The 24544-nt window shown below is 33.8% G+C and overlaps 2 protein-coding genes across 3 annotated transcripts; both read left to right on the forward strand.

Annotated features, from left to right (window-relative positions):
• Positions 1-11433: 11433 nt before the first annotated feature.
• Positions 11434-12164, forward strand: LOC133815701 (uncharacterized). The gene is made up of 2 exons (XM_062248511.1): positions 11434-12073; positions 12133-12164. Exons 1-2 carry the CDS (start codon positions 11434-11436, stop codon positions 12162-12164), a joined length of 672 nt encoding a protein of 223 aa, XP_062104495.1.
• A 5923-nt stretch (positions 12165-18087) lies between these two features.
• LOC133793427 (N-terminal acetyltransferase A complex auxiliary subunit NAA15-like) lies at positions 18088-20551 on the forward strand. Of its 2 annotated transcripts, none has more exons than XR_009874822.1 (4): positions 18088-18211; positions 18347-19358; positions 19605-19720; positions 20418-20551. XR_009874822.1 is itself a non-coding variant. In XM_062230793.1 (4 exons), exons 1-4 carry the CDS (start codon positions 19046-19048, stop codon positions 20530-20532), a joined length of 453 nt encoding a protein of 150 aa, XP_062086777.1. In that variant the 5' UTR covers positions 18795-19045; the 3' UTR covers positions 20533-20547. The 2 variants fall into 2 exon arrangements, 1 of the variants encoding a protein (XP_062086777.1); XM_062230793.1 differs by lacking the exon at positions 18088-18211 and having other exon boundaries at positions 18795-19117; positions 19209-19358; positions 20418-20547.
• The last annotated feature ends 3993 nt before the right edge of the window (positions 20552-24544 follow it).

Below are 24544 nucleotides of genomic sequence, written 5' to 3' on the forward strand. Positions count from 1 at the left end.
AGTATTGTCGTATTTTGGTTAAACGTTTTTCTTATACTATATATGTATGTTAAGAAATGAGGTCGTTACAAAAGCACACCTCAATAATTGGAAAAGAAGTTTGTTTATTCTTGATAGAAGAGAAATGTGTTATTCTAATTTCTTATATAATTACATATTTATACTATTTGTACACACACGAGTCACGACACTTATATATAATGTATTTATAATGTGTGTTGTTATAAAAAGTAGCATATTTTCTTTTTAACTATAAATTATCAAATTTTTAATAAAAATAAAAATTATGTATTATATATTATTATAATAATCATAATTTATAATATATAAATTTATAGAAATATAATTACTAAATATTTATTCTACTGAAATTTTATAAAAATTAAGATTGTATTATATATTGTTATAATAATAATGTTTTATAATATTTGAATTTATATGAATATAATAGTTAAATATTTAGTCTTGGATTATATATTATTATAATAATAATATATATTTGAATTTATATTAATATAATTATTAAATATCTAGTTTTGTATTAAATATTATTATAATAATAATATTTTATAATATTTAAATTTATATTAGTATAATTACTAAATATATGTTTTACCAAAATTTTATAAAAATTAGAATTATGTATTATATATTATAATTTTTTAAACGATAATTCCTATATGTTTATTTCTTGCTTCTTCAAACAAAATTCAGCAACAAATTTATTTACAATGAATTATTTCTCTAAGTCCCAAAATTTGTCAAACAAATTTTAATATAACATATTTACTTTGTAAAGTGATTCATTAAGCCCTTTCTAATTTCTCATAAATAATAATTCTATTTATTATTTAAATAGCATAAAAAATGTGACAAAATTTGTAGCTATTTAAAAAAACTAAATAAGTTTCTTGTTTCCTTTAGAAAATAATTTTTACTCATCTAAAAAAAAAGTGCATATTTTTAAATGTGAAAATTCATAATTAAAGTGTGGAAAATTACATTTCCATACATATTATTTAAGACATAAATTATTGAGGTGTAGGACTTATTCCTATTAAATAAAATAATTATTTTATCTTAACAACCCGAAGTTTCAACAACTATTATTTTGTTTAAAATCACAAATAAATTTAAACCATAATTTTTTCACATTTTAAATAAAAAAAAACTGTACATAAATAATAACGTGAAAATTACATATTTACATTTTTAAAATACCATATTTATCATATACATTGTTCAGGGTTTAATTTATTTGATGCACTAGTTTTACTTATCTCATTTAAAAGACTTTTCTTATTATTTACCAAAAATTCCAGCAACTATTTATTCAATCAAAATCACAAACTTGGATTAATACTATATTTTTCTTTCATAAAATATACAAAAATTTGCATGTATCAATTTGATAAAAACACTATTAACACGTGAAAAAATGCCCTTTTTATTTGCTTAGTCAAATACCATTTTGAAGAATCATATGTGCATTTCAAAACATTAATTTACCATTATCCTCACAAATTATATAAATAAATAAAAACAGCAAGCATAAATAAAAGAAAAACCATATTTAATCATGTCTTGAATATAACCCCCTAACATGTTTCTATCATTCAAGTATTCCAAAAAAAAAAAAAAAACTAATATATATCCATTTAAAATCTTACAAACAACCTATCATGTTTCTAAGATTATAATTGACATTAAAACATAAAAAGAAACACAAGCATGCTTTGAACACCACTCCTAGGCCGAAGCCCTCATAGCCCAAAATCAACAAATCATTTAATGTTAAAAAAAAATATGAAAACACCCATCATCATATTTAGTAGATCAAAAACCAAAACCCTTGTCAACACTTAATCATACATAATCTTTATTTAACAAATAATAATAATCATAATAATCACACAAACATATAACATTCAACCTTAAATAATCTTACATACTTCCCAAGAACAAGATCAACAAAGTTACAACAACATCATCAATAACCATCTCCTAATCAAAACAACAACCGTCCATCATCAATCTATATTGACCAAACCATTAAACACCACAAAACCATAACCAAGAATAGACTCATCCAATCAACATAGGTAAAGAAATCCATTACCTTCCTTGGTAGAAATCAAGGACTCAACATTTAGCCACCACTTGATTACCCCTAGGGATTCGAAACCCACACAAAGAAGAGAAACAATCATGAATCTTGAATTCAAGAGTAAGTAGAAACTAACAAAACACCATAAACCAAATACTTGCCCTAGGGATTTCGAACCCTAGCCACCAACCTTCTCAGTTTTTGCAACACAATCAAACCTATCATCACCATCATTTTTCCTTGCTTAGAATCAAGAGGAACAGAGAAAAACAAAGATAAACAAAACTATGAACCTCAACCCATACCTTAAGATGACTAGCATTGGCCTTCTCCTCTTTTCTCTTCTACTTCATGTTTTTCTTCTCTCCCTCTCTCTTTAGAACTCACGAGCTCTCCCTCTCCCTTATCTCGAAGCACATGACAGCCACCAAACCAAATGAGCCTTCAAGCTCTTTCTTATTTTCTATTTAAATGTCCTAATCACCAAAACCTAGCTAAGGAGAAGGCAATTATCAGTTTCCTTTATTTTTCCCTTAATCAACAAAATAAAATCAAATAATAATTGTTCTCAGCCAATCAATCCCTTTGATAATTGATAGCACACTAATTTATCTCTTTCCTTCCTTGCCTGTCCATGACAAATAAATGAATTTATGTTATTCTCGTAACTCTAGGGTTCTGTGACTTGAGGCTGGGTTTTGACCCATTTTCATTGCGTTTTAGAGAAAATATTATTTCACAAAAGATGTAGGAAATTTAATTGTCTTTCCAACTGTACTAATTGTGTCTAAATCGGATACCCACAGTCCAAGTTATGCCCATTTTACTGAGGCTGAGTCTAGGATTACGAGAATTCAAAAATCACAATTCTATCCATTCTTACCATTTGTTTCCCACTTCTTTCTTGTGTGAACGAAACCTTCTAGAGCATTCTCTCTTTATTTCTCCCATTATTTTCCTTTTAATTAAGGAAAAACTAAATAACAAATAAAAGGAAAAATCTAGAATAATGCATGGGAAAACTATTGCATGCTTACCATGCAACATGCACATGCACACACACAAGTGTTAATGTGCATTTCTACTAACCATGCAACTTAGTGCATACAACCAACACTCATTCACTTACAAATTAAATATACAATTAGCAAAAATAAATTCACATAATTTCTACAAAAACAATTAAAAATAATTTCCTAACACTTAAAAATTAATAAAAATTAAAGCACAAAATTAATTAAACTAAAAAAAAATTGGTGCACTATAACTTCTCAATCAAATAGAAAGGTTTGTTCCATTAAAAAAGATAAAACATAGAGGTAAATCATAATTGTGAGACATATGCACACGTGTACCAATCACATAAAAACGAAATAGTCACATTGGTACACCCCTTTTATATCAAGAAAAAATCCCCTGCTGCACACCCCCTCAATGTAATCCCACAAAAAAGCTAGCTATAACCAATGTCAAAGCATTAGTGGTGCACCGGTACACCCAAAACAAGGGGTGTACCAGAAAATTCCCTATGAAAATTTTCACTTTAATCCGTACCAATGGAATTTTTCTGGCGAATGAGATAGCCATATGTGAGCAGTTGCATAGACTTTTGTTGAGGTTGAGTACATGCTGTCTTTGTTGTTCTACTGATTTGATTAAAATAATGATACATAAAGTTTATGTACAAGAACCTCCTAATTTTAGGCCGAAAAAATCTCCATTTCTTTTGTTTATTTTGTATTTTTGGTGTTATATATTAGCTAGATGTTCGACAGTGCATTTTGTTGCTTTTAAATTATTTTGTCTAGAAGGAGAGTTGGAGAAAGTAATAGTATTCACTGTCTATCATGCTATTTAATAGTTGTAGTTAGAATCTCACCTACACGAACATGGGTATCTTGTGTTAGACAACAAATGACATCTGGATTAAATTTGTAGTTAATTAAAAGATTTATGTTTTTACCAAGGCATGCGTTTTTATCCAAGTGGACGTGGCAACTCAATGTAGGAAACAACATTTGCATAGAAGAAAAAACACGGGTCCTATTTAATCATGTTTTGAAGAGAAATTGTAAAACATACAATTGATATTTGTCTAGCATGCCTTGAAAAGTATATATACTTTTGAAAAAAGTTAAAGAAAAAGTAAAGACAGGAAAAAATTCAATTAGTGGTAAATAGACATAGCATTTGGAAATGAAAATCAAAGCTAAGCACGATAAGGAAAATTTTTAATTTGGTAACGTATTAAGAGTTGCATGCTTTACATGAATTACACATAGTATGGAATCTCAAAATAAGTGAAGGGAAAAGCTGCCTGCAAGAGATACCCAAAAAGTAAGTAATGGTTTCGAGTTTAAAAGATCTTTTCTTTTTTACTTTTTGGTTGCAATGTTGTTGTGAGTGAGTTAAAAGAAAATAACATTTATTTAATTAATTATTTAGCATCCATCAAGCCGAAGTTGGTGAAACATCAGTTAGGTCAATTGTGTGAGAATGAGTTGAGGGCAGTACTTGAGGACAAGTATTTTGATAATATAATTGAGGAAGGTTGTTGTGGTTTATAATCCACAGAAAATTAGTTTTTTTGGAATTCTTTTTCCTTTCTTGGAAGAGTTAGTTAAGATTGTTAGTTAGTTAAGTATGTTTCAAGTGTTAGTTGGCTCGGGGTGTGAGTTTCACTAACCAGTTTATATATAGCCTTGTAATATCATTTTATGAATGTAATGAAAAGAGAGTAAGAGAGAAAACTGAGAGAGATTGTTGAGAGAGAAAGAGAGTCAAAGAAGAAGACTTTTGAAGATGAAGAACCATGGTATTCATGGTATCTCGATCAGCTCAACCTTGGTGTTTTGAGAGTCAATATTTCTCTGTGTGATTCTCAGTTTGTAATACTCTCAATTGGTGTTTGTTAACAACCTTACATAGTGGAGAAACTCCTTGGGGGAGAGCTGGAGTAGGACTCACATTGAGTTCCGAACCAGGATAAATTTCTTTGTCTTGTCTCTTTAATTTTTCCTCAGTTTTATAATTGATTTCATTTCTGGTTTAATCATATTGATTGTTTGAATTGCTGTGATATTGCTGTAGCAAAAATTGAGTCTGTGTTGTAAGAAATTACAACAGTGGTACCAGAGCCAGGTTTCAGGGATTCAAGACTCAAGTTGCTACAAAATCAAGAATCAAGAAAGGTTGATCAATGGCCTCATCATCGACAAGGTTTGATTTAGAGAGGTTTGATGGATCGGGGGACTTCAGTCTTTGGAGAGAGAAAATGATGGCAATCCTAATCTACCAGAAATTGGATTATGCATTAGAGGAAAAGCCTGAAAAGTCTGAAAAAGATCTCGATGCAGCAAAGAAAGGTGAAGCAGAAGTTGTCATGAAACAAGCAAGATCAGCCATCATAATGAATCTTGCAGATAATGTATTAAGGCAAGTGATAGGAGAGAAAACAGCCTTGGGAATTTGGAACAAGCTGCAGCAGTTGTACATGGCCAAGTCGACAGCCACCAAGATTTTCCTAAAAGGAAAATTCTATGGATTTAAGATGAATGCCACTATCTCATTGGAGCAGAATTTGGATGACCTTAATAAAATTGTGTTATCTCTAACCAACATGGGAGAGACAATTAAAGAAGAAGACCAAGCTGTGATCATACTGAATGCACTACCAGATCAGTTCAAAGAAATGAGAACTGTGATAATGTACAGCAGAGACACCCTCACCCTCGAAGATATCACGAGCACACTGAGATCAAGGGATGCAGAATTGAATTGGAAAAAGGCAGCAAGACAAGAAGCCAGAACTGAGGAGGCACTAACAATTCGAGGAAGACAACCAAGAAGAGGAAATTCAAGATTCAGAGACAACTCTAAACCAAGATACAATTCAAGAACAAGAGGGAATAGCAGATCAGAGTCTAGGCCAAGAGAAACTCGAAAATGCCATCACTGTGGCAAAACAGGTCACCTGATTCGATATTGCTGGGAACTTAGAGACAAAAGAAAGCAGAATAAAGATGAGGAAGAAAAAGGAAGTGATTCTAATGCTTCAGTTGATGACAACTACAGCTCAGATGGTGATGTCTTTGTAGCCATAAAAGATCAGAAAGAATCTTCAGATCTTGGTGAGGCTTGTACCAGTTCAGATTACAAAGACAATGAGGAATGGATTCTGGATAGTGGTTGTACTTACCACATGAGTCCAAACAAAGACTGGTTTAGTGATTATACCAAGATTAATGGTGGAAAGGTCATGATGGGAAATGACCATAAATGTCAGGTCACTGGTATTGGTTCGATATCCATCAGAAGCTATGATGGCACCATTAAAACTCTTAGCAATGTTAGACACATTCCAGAGTTGAAAAGAAACTTAATATCACTTGGTACATTAGATGATGAAGGCTTAGAATACAGAACAGGAAAAGGCACAATGAGAATCACTAAGGGATCACTTCTGGTAATGAGGGGCATCAAAAGAAATGGTTTATATTTCCTAGATGGAAAAACCATAACTCCAGCACAAGCAGCAGCTGTTACTAAATCCAAAACAGACTCGAAAATGTGGCATGCAAGATTAGGCCACATAAGTGAGCAAGGACTAGTAGAGCTATCAAAACAAGGTTTGCTTCTAAACTATACACATGCTAACTTACCTTTCTGTGAGATCTGTGTGCAGGGCAAGCAACACAAGATTAAATTTTCCAGGAGCAACTATAGAGCTAAGCAAATTCTGGAATACCTACGTGCTGACCTTTGGGGAGCTAGCAGGGTCAAAACTCCAGGTGGAAATCAATATTTTTTATTTGTTATAGATGACTATAGCAGAAAGGTATGGGTTTTCTTATTGAGACACAAAAATGAATGCCTTGAAAAGTTTAGAAACTGGAAAATATTTGTTGAAAACCAAACTGATAGAAAAGTTAAAACTTTAAGAACTGATAATGGGCTTGAGTTTGTTAATGAAGAATTCGATAAGCTGTGTATAGAAACAGGAATCAGGAGACATAGAACTGTTGCAAAGAATCCACAACAGAATGGAGTTGCAGAAAGAATGAATCGAACACTGCTTAACAAGGTTAGATGCATTTTACTAAATTCTGGTTTGCCAAAAAGATATTGGGGTGAAGCTTTGTATACTTCCTGTTATTTAATAAACAGAAGCCCAAGTAGAGTAATTGATCTTAAAACACCAGAAGAATTATGGAATAATAAACCACCTTCATTAATGCATCTAAGGACATTTGGTTGTGCTGCATATGCTCATGTTGTAGGAGATAAATTAGACAAAAGATCTGTTAAGTGTGTCTTACTAGGATACCAAATTGGTGTCAAGGGATATAGACTGTTATCAACTGAAAATTGCAAAGTAATAATCAGTAGAGATGTTGTGTTTAATGAATATGATTTCCCCTTTAAAAGAAATGAGAAAGGTACTTTGTGTGATGTTTCAGGTAAACATTATCAAACTGGAGTACAGATCGAGGTGGAACCAGTACAGCACTCTAATGTTGATTCCAAAGATCAAGATGATATTGACCATGAAATTGAAGAAGAGGGTCAATCAGAAGATCTAGAAGGCTATCAGTTAGCAAGAGATAGATCCAGAAGAGAAATAAGGCCTCCTGCCAGATATGGGGAAGCAGATATAATTGCCTATGCACTTGCAGTAACAAATGAGTCAAAAGAAGCAGTTCCAAACAACTATCAAGAAGCCATAAAGTCTAGATGCTCTATGAAATGGAAGTCAGCTATGAATGAAGAAATTGCATCATTAAAGAAAAATGATACATGGTCATTAGTTCAGAAACCAGAAAGGCAGAAGATCATTGGTTGTAGATGGCTATTCAGAATCAAAGATGGTGTAACAGATGCAGATCCAAAAATCTATAAAGCTAGATTAGTTGCTAAGGGATTCAACCAAGTTGAAGGAGTAGATTATCAAGAAATTTTCTCCCCAGTAGTAAAGATGAAAACAATAAGAATGATGATTGCAATAGCTGTTCAATTGGATTGGGACATACAGCAAATGGATGTGAAAATAGCATTTTTGAATGGTAAACTTGAAGAAACAGTCTACATGGATCAGCCTGATGGATTCAAGGTGGAATCGAAGGAAGGAGAGCTGGTATGCCTATTGAAGAGATCTCTATATGGACTTAAACAGTCCCCAAGGCAATGGTATAAGAAAATTGATTCAGTAATCACTAAGTTTGGTTATGTCAGATCCAACTTTGACACTTGTCTATATTTCACAAATTTGAAGTCACAAGCTGCTACTTTCTTACTAATCTATGTCGATGATTTGTTAATCATGGGAAAGGATCAAAATCAGATAAACAAGCTCAAGCATGTTCTGAATAGTGAATTTGAAATGAAAGACATGGGGGCAGCAAGGAAAATACTTGGCATCGAAATTTTAAGAAACAGAAAAGAAAGAAGCCTGATGCTAACTCAGAGATCATACATTGAAAAGGTAATAAAGAAATTCAACATGCAAGGTGGAAAGGAAACTCAGATTCCCTTAGCTGGCCATTTTATTCTGTCTACAGAACAATCACCAAAGGATGATCAGTCAAAGAAGAAAATGGAAGAAATCCCTTATGCCAAAGAAATTGGCAGTGTTATGTATGCTATGATAAGCACAAGGCCAAACATTGCATATGCTGTAAGCATTCTGAGCAGGTTTATGTCAAACCCTGGTGAAGACCACTGGACAGGTTTAAAATGGCTATTGAGATATCTGAAGACAACTTCAGATTATGGTTTGAAATTCGAAAAGGGAGGAAATGATCTAAACTTAGAAGGATATGTAGATGCTGACTATGCCTCCAACAGAGACACCAGAAAGTCAATGACCAGTTACTGTTTTATGTTAAATTCATGTTGCATAAACTGGAAATCCCAGCAGCAACATGTTGTTGCTTTATCAACTACTGAAGCAGAATTCATGGCTATTACAGAAGCTTTCAAAGAAGCAACATGGATCAAGGGAATCTTACAAGAAATATGCATGCTGAAAGGAAGTGTTTGTGTTTTCTCAGATAGTCAGTCAGCAATTCATTTGAGTAAAAATCCTGTCTACCATGAAAGATCCAAACACATTGACATAAGGATGTTTTGGATTAGAGACAAGATAGATGCAGGAGAGATAAGTTTGGAAAAGGTGCCTACAGAGGAGAATCCTGCTGATGCAGGAACCAAAGTGTTGCCAGTGAGCAAGTTCAGTCATTGCATGGACTTGCTCAATCTTGGACCTGTTTAATAACTCAGGTTCACTTCCCCAAGTTCAGTTATCCCTAATTTTCTATGGATTAAGGTGGAATTTGTGGTTTATAATCCACAAAAAATTAGTTTTTTGGAATTCTTTTTCCTTTCTTGGAAGAGTTAGTTAAGGTTGTTAGTTAGTTAAGTATGTTTCAAGTGTTAGTTGGCTCGGGGTGTGAGTTTCACTAACCAGTTTATATATAGCCTTGTAATATCATTTTATGAATGTAATGAAAAGAGAGTAAGAGAGAAAACTGAGAGAGATTGTTGAGAGAGAAAGAGAGTCAAAGAAGAAGACTTTTGAAGATGAAGAACCATGGTATTCATGGTATCTCGATCAGCTCAACCTTGGTGTTTTGAGAGTCAATATTTCTCTGTGTGATTCTCAGTTTGTAATACTCTCAATTGGTGTTTGTTAACAACCTTACATAGTGGAGAAACTCCTTGGGGGAGAGCTGGAGTAGGACTCACATTGAGATCCGAACCAGGATAAATTTCTTTGTCTTGTCTCTTTAATTTTTTCTCTGTTTTATAATTGATTTCATTTCTGGTTTAATCATATTGATTGTTTGAATTGCTGTGATATTGCTGTAGCAAAAATTGAGTCTGTGTTGTAAGAAATCACAACAGCGTAGGTTGAACAATGTTAAGAATGTAGGTGGGCTCTTTGAAATTAGTCGTGTTGGAGTTGATAATGAAAAATCCATGGGGCAGACCACCGTATTGGACATTGAAGGTTATTATGCATGTAAATTGGAAGATGTTAATTAACTTACCAGTGGATCATGAGCAGGTGAATGGCAGTTCATCTTTATGTTTGGGAAATAATTTTGAGATTGGTATTGTAGAATGTTTTGGTGAAAAATTAGAACATGTGTCAACGAATAAGCAGGTGGAAGTTGCGCCTTCTTTGATTTATGAACGATTGGAAGGATCTAATTAATTATGTATATGTTTCAAGTTTGTTCTTTGGATTCTGCTTTAACAAGTATGATATTTAATTGTACTGAGTTGGAAAGATTTGGTTGGTGCGAATGTATCTAATTGTGCTCTGATGAAATATGTGATAGAACCGACCTTACCATTGAAGTAATTCTTCCTTCTTCCCATAATGGAATGTAGAATATTATATTATTTGTCAGTGATTTGTCTTTTATTGTTAAATAATGAAATTTGAAGTTGAGTTTTCTAATAGTTGAAATTGTTATGTTGTTTTTATTTTTAAAATGAGATCGTTTTTTGGGCGATAGAGTTGTTGGTAGAAGGCCCGACTTCATCACATTGGGAGAGAATCAAGTGGTGTCACCTTGAGTATATGGTTGTTTGTTTTAATAAATCGTGTTGACTAAATAGGATTAATTTTAGCAATTAGTTTTTCTATATTTACCTAATTGTTGGTATTAGGTTTTGAATTTTTTTGTTGAGATTTTGACTGCATTTGAGGAATCTGAGCGTGGTATATTAGACTTAGTTATATGTTCTGTTAGCTTAAGTTGATTAGTTAGACCACATGGTTAGTTTGTTAGAGTCCTAACTAACTTCAGCTCTTTCTTTATATTACTCAGTATTGTATTTTGGGTTGTATTGTGACACTCGATTATTGAATAACAAAGTTTTTCTCTCTGATTGATTTCACTCATATGGTATCAGACGTTAACCATTCCAGCTTTGCTTCCATGGCCAGACCTACAACTCGTTCACAAGATGGCATTCATCCCACTGAGAACTCCCAATCTGAGCTGATCTCCGATAACCCTTATGTTGCGAATCCTCCATCGACGACTCCACGGAGACCTCATAATACAAGACCGCCCAATTGCCCAAATATTGGCTCTGAAATTCCCAATCCAATAGGCTCTCCTGGCGATCTTCCTCCTGGTGATTCCATTCCACCACCGACCCATCTTTGACGTCTACCATCCTCAGTTGATCGACCCGCACATGAAGACTTATCCAGTCCGTTCTTCCTCAGCGCCGGAGATCACCCTGGGTTGGTTTTAGTTTCTTCTGTTCTGACTGGAGCAAACTATCAATCATGGAAGCGAGCAATCACAATGGCCCTTGCTGCGAAAAACAAATATGGTTTTATCGATGGTTCAATACCTCGCCCAGAACCTGGTAATCCTCTTCTCAATTCTTGGATTCGTTGCAATAACATGGTGATGTCTTGGTTATTACACTCTGTTTCTACTGAAATATCTCAGAGCATAATGTTCTTTGATTTTGCTTCTGATATGTGGCATGATCTTGCTGAAAGATTCAATGAGGGAAATGGACCCCAAAATTTTCAATTACAAAATCAACTCACAAGTCTGCAACAAGGTGATCAATCTGTCACCTCCTATTTTACCAGACTAAAATCTTTATGGGATGAACTCAAAGAGTTCCAACCCAACACTACTTGCACTTGTGGTGCAATGAAAGCACTTCTTGATTACTACAATCAAAACCAGGTCCTCCAGTTCTTGACAGGTCTGAATGAGTCATATTCATCTGTACGAGCTCAGATCCTTCTCAATGAACCAATTCCGACCCTATCTAGAGTGTATTCCATGATTGTTCAAGAAGAGCGCCAAAGAACTCTTGGTTCTTCTAATCTTTCTTCACTGGCCTCTTCCATTCGTCCTCCTTCTTCGAACAATTCATCCCGAGCAAAGAAGCCTCGACCCTCTTGCTCCAACTGTGGCAAACCAGGTCATTTGGTGGACAAATGCTTCTTCATTCATGGCTTTCCTCCTGGTTATGGAGACAAGAAGAAACAAAACAAAGGCAAAGCTGCTACTAATCAAGCTTCCACTAGCACTTTTCCTGATGAAACTCCAGGCACTCTTGTCCGTACTGATCTTTCCACTCAGTGCCAACACCTCATTTCTCTACTCAGCCAACAACTAACTCAAGCAGCCCCTAAGCCTGAACCTGTTGTTCCACCTGCTGCTTCAAACATGGCTGGTAATAAGCTTTTTTCTCTTTCATGGATAATTGACAGTGGTGCCACACACCACATCTGTTACAGTGAATCTTGTTTTTCTTTTTTTTCTAACATTTCGTTTCCAAAGCAAGTTATTTTACCCAATGGCACCAAAATACCAGTTCATAAAATTGGTTCTGTCAAAATCAATTCATCTATTATTTTACACAATGTCCTTTATGTCCCCGATTTCAAGATCAATCTATTTTCCATCAATGAATATCTCAATAACACCTCTAACTTGATCTTGTTTCAATCTGCAACATGTCTAATTCAGGATCCTTTGAAGAATGTGGTGATTGGGACAGCTGAAAAACAAGGGAAACTTTATGTTTTGCATCAAGAGATTCCTCCCCTTGTCAATTTTAGTCAATCTCATTTTAATTTTCATCATAACAATGTAGATCATTGGCATAAACGCCTTGGTCACCCTTCTATGTACATTTCTAATACTTTCAATAAAAAGATTGACTCTTCTTTTCAACCGAATCACCATTGTTCTGTGTGCCACTTAGCAAAACAAAAGAAACTACCTTTTGTTTCTAACAACAATTTTACTGAAGCAATTTTCGATTTGATCCATATAGATATATGGGGACCATTTCACATAATTAGCATAGAAGGATATAAATATTTCCTCACAATAGTTGATGACAAATCACGGTTTACTTGGACATATATGCTCAAAACAAAATCGGAAGCACAAATTGTCCTACCTTCCTTTTTCAACATGATTTGCACTCAATTTTCAACTCCAATCAAAGTTGTCCGTTCAGACAATGCTAAGGAGCTGAACATGCAATATTTTTTTCCCTCAAAAGGCATCATTCATTACCACTCTTGTGTGGAAAGACCACAACAGAATTCAGTGGTCGAAAGGAAACACCAGCACATTCTAAATGTTGCCAGGGCTCTCTGTTTCCAATCTCATATACCCCTAGTTTATTGGTCATATATCATTCAGACCAGTACATACTTAATCAACAGAATTCCATCAGCCCTGTTAAAAGGCTTAACTTCATATGAAATACTTTATAAAATACCCCCAGTCTATGATCATTTAAGATGTTTTGGGTGCTTAGCCTATGGCTCCACTCTAAATTCTCATAGACATAAATTTTCACCAAGAAGTCGAGCCTCTATTTTTATTGGATACCCCCCCGGTATGAAGGCCTACACTCTACTTGACCTTCAAACTAATCAAATTTATCATTCAAGAGATGTTATTTTTCATGAGACCATTTTTCCTTTTTTGTCTCAAACATCTCAGGAAGATATTGATCACTGTTTCAATTCTTCCATTCTTCCCATTAACATGAACTTACAAGCTGTCAAACCAGCTGACACATCTATTTCGAAACCAGCTGCCACTTCAGTTAACAAACCAGCAGCAATATCACCTTCCAAACCAGCTGTAACTTCAGTTTCCAAACCAGCTGCAACCTCAGTTGACAAACCAGCTGAACTGGGCACATCTATTTCCAAACCAGCTGACTTATCTATTTCGAAACCAGCTGCAACTTCAGTTAACAAACCAGCAGCAATATCACCTTCCAAACCAGCTGTAACTTCAGTTTCCAAACCAGCTGCACCCTCAGTTGACAAACCAGCTGAACTGGGCGCACCTATTTCCACACCAGCTGACATTTCTATTTCCAAACCAGCTGCCAGCCCTTCAAATTTTTACACTAAAACTGGGCGCATCTCCAAGAAACCATCCCACTTACATGACTACATATGTCACACATCTTCCACCCAACACCCCATATCAAATTATCTTTCATATAACAAATTAACATCTCCTTTCAGAGCTGCCATACTAGCTGCATACTCGGAAGTTGAACCAGAAACCTATACTGAAGCTTCCAAAATTTCCCATTTGCAACAAGCCATGGACACTGAAATTGATGCTTTAGAAAGGAACAAAACTTGGATTGTCACCATTCTTCCACCTGGTCATAAGGTTATCGGGTGCAAATGGGTATACAGAATCAAGTACAAGAACAATGGTGAAGTAGAACACTATAAAGCACGCTTAGTAGCCAAAGGCTACAATAAAAAACAAGGTGTCGACTACATCCAAACTTATGCACCTGTAGCAAAGTTCAATACTTTAAAAATCCTACTTGCTCTTGCTGCCATGAACAATTGGAACATTTGCCAATTAGACATAAATAATGCCTTCTTACATGGAGATTTACATGAGGAAGTATACATGAAAGTACCTCCTGGTTACAAAGTTCCACCAAACTCAGTTTGCAAACTAACCAAGAGCATCTATGGTCTCAAACAGGCCTCTAGAGAATGGTATGACAAATTACGTTCTACACTTCTTCATGATGGTTTTTATCAATCCGCATCAGACCATTCTCTTTTCATAAAGAGAACAAAATTTCTTTTTTTGGATGTTCTTGTATATGTAGATGATATCATTGTTGCTAGCAACAATAACTCTGCCATTACTCTATTCAAACAAGCCTTAAACTCCAAATTCAAACTAAAAGACATTGGTTCCCTTCGTTTTTTTCTAGGCCTTGAAATCGGCAGAACCAAGAAAGGAATTTCAATTTCTCACCGACCCTTTATACTTCAGCTACTAAAAGAAACTGGGTACCTAGGAGCAAAACCTGCTTCAACTCCCATGGAACCCAATCTAAAACTTAGCAAAGATAAAGGAGATCCAATACAAGACCCTACTACTTACAGAAGCTTGATTGGGAAACTGATTTACCTTACAATAATAAGACTAGATATATCATATGCTGTTAATCACCTAAGTCAATTTTTGACTTGTCCTCGAGTACCTCACCTACAAGCTACACAGCGCATTCTACAATATCTTAAAAGTACTCCTGGTCTAGGTCTTTTTTTCCCATCAGATACGTCTCCCAACATTTCAGCATATGCTGAAACAAGTTTATCTACAACCAATGTTCAAGTATCTTTTTTTGCAGATGCTGATTGGGGAAGTTGCCAAGACACTAGACGCTCCATTTCCGGGTATTGTATCTTCCTAGGCTCTTCTCTTGTCTCATAGAAATAAAAAAACAGCAAATAGTCTCCCGCTCTTCAGCAGAGGCTGAATACCATGCCATGGCAAATGCAACCTCTGAAGTCACTTGGGTCCTTGCTCTCTTAAAGGATTTTGGAATCTCTCACAATCATCTAGCTTACCTTTATTGCGACAACACAGCAGCAATTCACATTAGTGAGAATCCTGTCTATCATGAACGCACCAAACATGTCGAAATAGACTGCCACTTCATCCGAGAGAAGGTTCAACAAGGATCCTTAAAACTCATCCATGTTTCGTCTCAAAACAACTTAGCTGACATATTTACTAAAGCTTTATTTCCTACCCCTTTTTCTACAATTGTATCCAAGATGGGTGTTTTTAACTTGTACACTCCATCTTGAGGGGGGCTATTAGATTTAGTTATATATTCTGTTAGCTTAAGTTGATTAGTTAGACCACATGGTTAGTTTGTTAGAGTCCTAACTAACTTCAGCTCTTTTTTTATATTACTCAGTATTGTATTTTGGGTTGTATTGTAACACTCGATTATTGAATAACAAAGTTTTTCTCTCTGATTGATTTCACTCATATGGTAAAAAGGAAATATTGGTGGATTCCGACGCCATTGTCTGTAATATTTTATTTTTTGGTTGTCTTTATTTCATTTTGTTTTAAATTTGTGGTGAAGTTAAATGAATTATTTACTATTTACTTCATTTCATTATTGCTAATTTCTATTTGTTGTATTTCCTATATTTATAAAACAACATTAATAATTAACCTATTTATCATGAAAATTTTGTAAAATCTCATTTTTAATTGTAGTAAGCTGATATTGTGGTAATGAAAATGATGTGCAGGGTTTGATAGAGAAGGACGTGAGAATACATATTTCAAAATGGATCCAACATCAAATACTTAGAAGAACGTTAATTTAAATTTACATATTTATATGAAAACAACTAACCACTGGCATAACGAGTTTATCCCCACAGGATCTACCATTCCGAGGAAGAGAATCCCAAATTTCAACAACGTTAATGTCTACTCGAACAACAAATGGTATAAAATGACGTTTACTTTCAATGTGGATGGGAATATGTATCTACAAGGTCATAAGAATATTAATATATATTTTATAGGGTAATATATTAAAGCACAAATAGCGATCAAAGTCATACCTTTTTACAGATAATAAGATCATTGATGAAATTTTTTCGCGCAGACACACTTTCATCAAGAATCTTCCCACAAACAGTATCCAAAAACAATCGTTCAATACTTATTCCAGAGGACTATACAAAGCAAGAATCTTAGTCACAAAATAAAAAAAAAACCATTGTATAAAAATTATAACTGAACTAACAAAAAGAAAATAACTTATAGTCAGTCCGGTATTTAAATACCACAATGTCCGGTGTTGTAGCGAACCAAAATTTTTTATTATTTTATTTTTATTTATTTAAGTGTTAAGTGGTAATTATTTGAGTTGATTTAAATTGTTTTATTTATTTTGTGATTGCTTGTACATGTGTTTTGATTGTGTGTATGTGAGTGCATGGTAAGTAGAGAAGAGCATGTATGGTTGTGTCTGTGCAAGTGCATGGCATGCATGGTGAGCATGCAAGTGGAATAACACGAACATAGACTAAATTGTGGGAATGTGAGTGATTTCCCTAATTTTAGAAAATCACCAATTATAGAGGATTATAGAAGAACTAGTGTTCACATAGAGAAAAGGAAACAAATGAAAGAGACGAGAGAGAGAGGATAGGTGTGTGGGAGATTGGAAAAGCAAGGAGAAAAGTTTCCTTATTCAGCTTGTTGACATCTTGTTCCATTGATTTATTTTCTTTATTTTATTTGATTTTAGGCAAGATTAAGGGAAAGTTTCCAATTCCCATTAGAGAGGTAGGGTTCGACCACTACCAATTCCCATGAGCAAAATGATCAAAGTGCCCGAAGAGATAAATCTCGCCAACCACTTGGGGGGCAGAGTATATAACAAAAAAAGGTCCTAAAAGAGACCCTTATAAAAAAAAAATCTTGCAAGGCATCTCTTGAGTTCACGAGGATTAGATACCCTTATGAACATCAAGAGAGTCAAAGGGTCCTACAAGAAGAACCTCACTACACCAAAAAAGGCATAGGATAACACTAAAATCTAATAGAATTAAAAAAATATTATGCCAGGTAAAAAGTGGGTGACTCAAAATTTTGGGCGCCAACATTAAATTTTCACGTTTCTCTCTTATCTATTTAAAACTTTTTATATTAAAAAATATTAATAAAGTAAAAATCCCTAATCCCTTTTTCTTCCTATACGTGCCTCTCTCCTCTCAGCCGCCCCTTCATCTTTCTCTCTATTTCTCTCAAATCATCTCCTCTCAAGCTCCATGTCTCCCCTATCTTCCTCTCTCACTTCCATGGGAGACCACGACTACACTCATGGCGGCATGCGGTGGCTCACAACGATGATGTGCGGTGGTTTCCATGGAAACCGAAGAAGATTGATAGATGGAGCTAGCTCGGTGGTTAGTGCCCTGCCCACTGTTCTTGAGAATCCAAGCCCACCCAAATCATCCTTCAATGAGATACGAGATGATTTTTCTTTTAGAAAAAAAATTGGGTTTTTATTCAATTTGGATGATGGTTTTTGGGAAATTTCTGAAATGGGTTTGATGGATTTCAATAGTTGATTGAATCATTAATATTAGTGGTTTCTCTAACCACCCCCATCCGGATAGCGCTAACTAAGTAGAGGAGACGAGCCAGAGTTCAGAGCAACGTCTCCTAATGTGACTCACTCACTCTCTCTCTTCCGATCTCCTCTCTCCCAAGTTATCCGGTAAGCCATGAATTTTGGATAATTATACATATATATATGTGTGTGTGAAGAGAATATGTTGACTACTTTGAGCAATTCCATTTTCTACTTCTGCTCAAAATGTTTGCCGAATTGTGATGATTCAATTTTTGTCAGATCGTAGCTAAGACCTCTGCTACTACTACTATGGTTGTTCCTGTGGAAGAAGCCATTGCAGCGCTATCTACATTCTCACTCGAGGTTTTTCCTGTGAACACACTTTTTTCATTTCTATTCTTGCGGAAAATGATTAATTCTTTTTTTTTTATATATGTATGTGTGTATGTACGGGACTTACATTTAGCTGGTGTATTATTTGTAATTTTTTTGGTTAAATTTTGTTTGAGATGCGATTATCATGTTAGCTTTGTGGAATTTGAGTGGCAATTGAATGAATTTTGCTTGAGAAATGACCTGAATGCATGTACATTTTAATCAATACATGTACGAGGGTTGAGATTTGAAGTGCAGTTCATTCTGTTTTTTATTTCTATATTTGCATTATAATTAATAAATATTCATAGGATGAGCAAGCAGAAGTGCAAGGACCAGAAATTTGGGTGTTAATAGAGAGAGGTGCAACTGAAAGTCCAATTAGTATGCGAATTTTTTATTTTCATCGTTTTTATTTATTTATTTTTCTATTTTGATGGTTCTGTGAGAATAATGATGGAATGTTGCTTTTTATGTCGTGGGACATAAAAAGCTCAACTTAAATTTCATTAGTGCTACTTCAACAAGTTTAGTTATCACTATCCTTGCTTGAAAAATTATAGCTATATTAGTGTTTTAAGTTAATAGAATTTTGAAGTCTAAATGAAGGGGTTGACATTAAATTGCATGGACCGTAAATCTGAAGCATATGAGCTTGTTCAGCAAGGATTAAAGGTGAGGGTGTTGTCTAAAATTTTAATGTTCTATTTTGTTTTCAAAATCAGTAGGGTCTTTAGTTCTTTAAGGCTTTTTTGTCTCTTTGCAGAATGATCTTAAAAGTCATGTATGCTGGCATGTTTATGGTCTTCTTTATCGGTCCGATAAAGAATACAGGGAGGCAATCAAATACTATAGAAATGCATTAAGGATCGATCCAGACAATATTGAAATTTTGCGGGATCTGTCACTGTTACAGGTATGCTTTTGATGTTAATTTTCTTCTTTTAGAGACTTATGCTCTGTTGGTAACTTAAAAACAATATTGAAGTTTAGCACTTATATTTTCTGTTTCAAAGTTATCTGGAATACATGACACTTGTTAAATATAGCTGCTAATATCATGCTTGTTTATTACATCATTTTTTGTGAGTAGTGCCTTTTTCTTGATTTAAATCCTTAATTTGTTTTGGTTAATGATGGCTCTTTATCTATTGTGGTACAGGCGCAAATGCAAGATTTGGCAGGGTTTGTCGAGACAAGACAACAACTCTTGTCTCTAAAATCAAATCATCGTATGAATTGGATCGGCTTTGCTGTTGCTCATCATTTAAACTCAAAGTACGAATTTGACCTTATTTATTGATCCTTTGTTTATATATATTTATATATTTATCTTTCTAGTGGCCATCATTTAGAGTGACAAACCTAAATTGTTTTTCTTGTTGGTCCCACTTACTAATGTTACTCAAATACTTAATGTTTGATATAAACAACCAAGAAGTTTCCAAACTTATGTTCTCTCATTCATAATTCAAATTGATTCGTGCTTTAAACACAACTGGAAATTTCTATACTATAGACTGTAGATCTATGAATTCATATTTTCAAACATTGGTTTTGACATTGGTCATGCCATTGCTGTTAATTTTTTGCTAATACGCTGTCATGGTTCATGCAGCTGTTCTCAGTAAAAAATTACACTTGTAATTCATGTTATGAATTTATTGTCAAAAAGTCAGTTAAATAGTATGATGTAAGCTGAACCTTTTAAAAATCTAGATCAAATAAATCATGTGGAAGTTAATACAGTCCATCTGTTGCTTTTAGAAAATGTTATTCCTCTCTTTTGTACATGTGTTTAAGTATTATATATGTATACAAACAATACTTTTTTTTCTTTCTACACAGCATATGTAAATATGTAAGAATAGTTCCTCTTTACATTTTCAGTGGATAAATTCTTCTTGGTTGTGTGTTTGGGTTATTAAATTTGAGTATAAGTTTTGGTCTATTAAATTTTATTTTTTCTTGTTAGTGCTTTAAAAGCAGTTGAAATTCTGGAAGCATATGAAGGGACACTAGAAGATGATTTTCCTCCTGATAATGAACGTTGTGAACATGGGGAAATGCTTTTGTATAAGGTATTCTAAGTGGTATCTTCTGTATATTGTTTCTTATGGTATATATTAATGTAGATCTTATAGGTGACTAGCTGTCTATTATGTTGATTTTTAGGCTTGTTTTTTGATATGGGTTTTAGTTATTGTTAGGTTTTGTAGTTGTCTAGAAGTTTTGTGTGTATTGGAGCTGTTACTGGCTATTTATGTTTCAGGTTTTTCCCCACCTATTCTTGTGGTCTTTTTTTTAGGTTCCCTTGGTTTTGTGAATGATTAATGCTAATGGGTACCATTGGTGCACAATACCACCTTACATAGCATACCTTTATTGGTGCAGTATAGTATCGAGTCCCACAACACCACCTTACATAGCATACCGTTATTGGTGCAATATAGTATCGAGTCCCTCTTATTTTAATTTAACATAAAAATATGTGGGACCCGATACTTAATTGCATTGCACCAATCAACCTAAGGTATTGCTGGGCATCATGGGTGCCATATAGCAATGCTCTTTGTGAATGCATGAACATCTCTTAAGTTATTTGACTTTATAAAAAGCTGCTTTTATATGGTAAATATGAAAACAGTTATTTATTTTTCCTTGTTAGTCTAGTTTGATGCCCTTTCAATCAGTGGGTTCTACGTTTCACACTTCAAATGAAAAAACTTATTAGGTTTTATGGTGTAATGACCCAACTACTCTAGACTTTTGGACCATTAACGAAAACTATACATAACACTAATCCTTAATAAATCTTTACAAGTGAAAAGACCATAACTTTATTAAGAAACTTGTAAAGATAAAAGTTAAACTTACATAAAATATCAAGTAGGATATGGGATCCCATTGTTTTAAAATCAAAACATGACATAATTGAAAAGAGATTTACATAATAAAATGCGGAAAAATACATGTAAAAACCATAAGAAACAAAACTACATCCTCGAATCGAAACGCTCGGCTCTTGAATCCATTCCTCCTCAATACACATTCTCCAAGCTTCCAAGAACCTTTCCCGCCACTAAGACTATTTTCCTGCACATATAAACAAAAAGGAGTGAGCCTAATGCCTAGCAAGGAAAAATCTAACACATAGTCCATATACATAAATTTCATAAAAAAACATAAAAACATAACATAACACTTATATCACATACATACTACAATGGCCATTATTACTTGGGGTCCCATAGACTAAACAAGTCATATGCCCATTAGATTAGTGGGGTCTTGCTAGCTAAGCAAGTCATATGCCAATAATCTATTTGGGGCTTGTTAGTCATATGGGTCATATGCCCAAGCCTACAAACATACTTAACATAACATATTTCATAACATAAAAATCATAAGATAACATATAAAAACATATAACATATAAATTCTATCCTATTTTCCTTACCAAAGTTACCGGGATATGAGGACAGAGTTAGGACTTTGGAACACTCCTAAAAACCATTTATGAAAGGGTGAGTCTATTGAAGAAAAAGAGATGAAGGAACTATACTATTAAAATATACTTACCAAAACCTTGTGCTCAAGAACTTAGATTTCCTAACGAAAATAAGAATAAGGTTAGAAGGCTGAGTAGAAGACTATAAGAACTTAAATGAAATAAAACCAATGAACTAGAGTGTGGGAATACCTTGAAGACTTGTAAGACCAATCTAAACCTTGAACAGAAATTCTATAAAACCTTACTTCCCAAGTGTTTGATAAGCTTATGATGATCAAGCTTATGATTCCCAACCCAAGTGTTTATACTCTCACACTCACCTAGCAACTTCCAGCCTCTGAACTTAGAGTAATAGATGAATAATGGCTGGGTACTAGGTCCTATTTATAGAGTTTAGGAATGAAAAGATCTCATTTAACTTGAATAAAAATAATGGCTTTTTAAGTGAAAATAATTTGAATTATCGTTCAGCAGAGGCTGAAGACTCGTTCAGAAAGGTGCTGGACTTATCAAGAGGTTGAAGGTTTGAATGGGAAATGATTTTGAAAACTTTCAAAATGTGCTGAGAGGGGCGATATATCGCCTGGGCCAGTATGCCCGAGGCAATCGTGCATCGTTTCGGGTTTTTCGTATCTTCGTGCTGCGATATATCGCCCCCTATAGCTGCGATATATCGGCATACGCTGATTATTTAAACACGAAATTACACATTTTTAGCTTAATTTAAATTGAGTAAACAACCTTGACTAAGCCCTCTAACGTTTTCAAAGCTGCTGACTGACCTTAGAGCATTCAAATTTTACCCTTAATAAATTAAATCCTCAAAATACTTAATCATTAATAACCCATACATAACACGTGCTATGATCTAATTGGTTCTTATCTAAACCTTATAGTATAATAAATATTATCCCCAATATCAGTCATATTAATCAAACCTTAGGTTAAAATTAATATTCTTAAACTATAGGTTAAACTTAAAAAATCTACAAGTACTACTATGAGTGTCCAAATAAATCCCGGTCTGAACCAAAAATCCACAGTCATAAAGATAATACTATTATTACTATTATACTACTATCTAACTAGCTATGTAAAGTTCTTGGACTCTAGATATGGTCCCATCCCATCATATGGTTTTAATAGTGGCCTTTATCAATTTTATTCTCCAGATTTCACTACTACAAATATAGGCTTTCTCTGCATTTTTTTTTCAACAATAAATAAAAAGCGCAGAGAAAAGGTTTGAAAGAGTCAAAAAAATTATATTTAATGTCCGCGCCCTATTTTATTGCGGTTTTAAAAAAGAACGCAGTGAAAAGTTTGAATGAGTCACTTTTCTTCGCGGTTTTGGATCTAGAACTGCAGAGAAAAGTGTAGTACTTTTCTACACTTTTCTCCGCGGTTCTATACCCAAAACTACAGAGAAAAGTGCACTTTTCTCTGCGGTTTTGGGTATAGAATCACGGAGAAAAGTGGTCTCCACCTACTTCAGCACAATACCCTATTTTTCCCTCTCATTTGCACATGTTCATCCCTTCACAGAGAGGCACGGCCGAAGCTCCCACCACCGTCCCCAGCCACGGGTAAGCCCCACATTGTCCATTTTTTTTTGTTTGTTTTTTTTTTTTTTTTTCCATTTTCTTGCATATTAAAGCTTGAAATCATGTAAATATACTTAATCTTGAGTTATTTTGAAGTTTTAGGGTAAAAATGAAGAAATATTGTGTGGGTTTAACGGTGGTTTCAATGTATGTTTATATGGTTATTTTTTTAATATTTTTGAAATTTTATATAGGATTGGAAGACATTTTCATTGTTTAAAACGTGTATTGATCACTAAAACTTGATTTCTTTAATGTATATTTCGGTTTTAGGGTATTTTTGTATTATTTTATTTATAATAATGTTGTTTACATAATTTTTTATATTAAAAATTATTGCTTGCATAATTTTGTATATTATTTAGGTAATGGTTTTTTTAAAGTATATTTTTATTAATTATATTATTTTAGGATCAATTCAATTACCATATATTTACTAATGTTTAACTTTTTATTGTAGGAAATATTTGTTTGAGTGTGAGGTTGAAATTGTTGAATATTAATTTTGAAGGTGAGTAATAATTACTACTTAATTTTTTATTTTTTTTTATATTTACAAACTATTGTTAGAGGAGTTTGAATATATTAGATATTCATCCATAGTGAAGTAGGTTCTGAGATAAAATTGTGTGCTGCGGAGATAACAGAAGGTTGAGAACATGTGTGTCTTAGTGAAGTAGGATCTGTGAATTTTCTGTGTGCTGCGGTGACTTATGGTTGAGAACATGCATGTTGTTTGTTATATGTTTTGTTTGATGTGAATTTATAGGTAGATAACTTGGGATATGCTATAAATACAGAGGAAACTCTGCCCAATTTTTTTTTATGATATTAGTTGAACATGTTTTATAAGTTACTATATATAATAATAATGTTTTATTTTTGTTGAAATTGTAAATACATATGAATTTTGGATATGTTATAGAAATAAATAAAACTCTGCCCATTTCATTTTATAATTTAATAATTGAACATAATTTTTTC

This window comes from Humulus lupulus, chromosome 1 (genome assembly GCF_963169125.1).
Source record: "Humulus lupulus chromosome 1, drHumLupu1.1, whole genome shotgun sequence".
NCBI classification, from domain to species: Eukaryota; Viridiplantae; Streptophyta; class Magnoliopsida; order Rosales; family Cannabaceae; genus Humulus; species Humulus lupulus.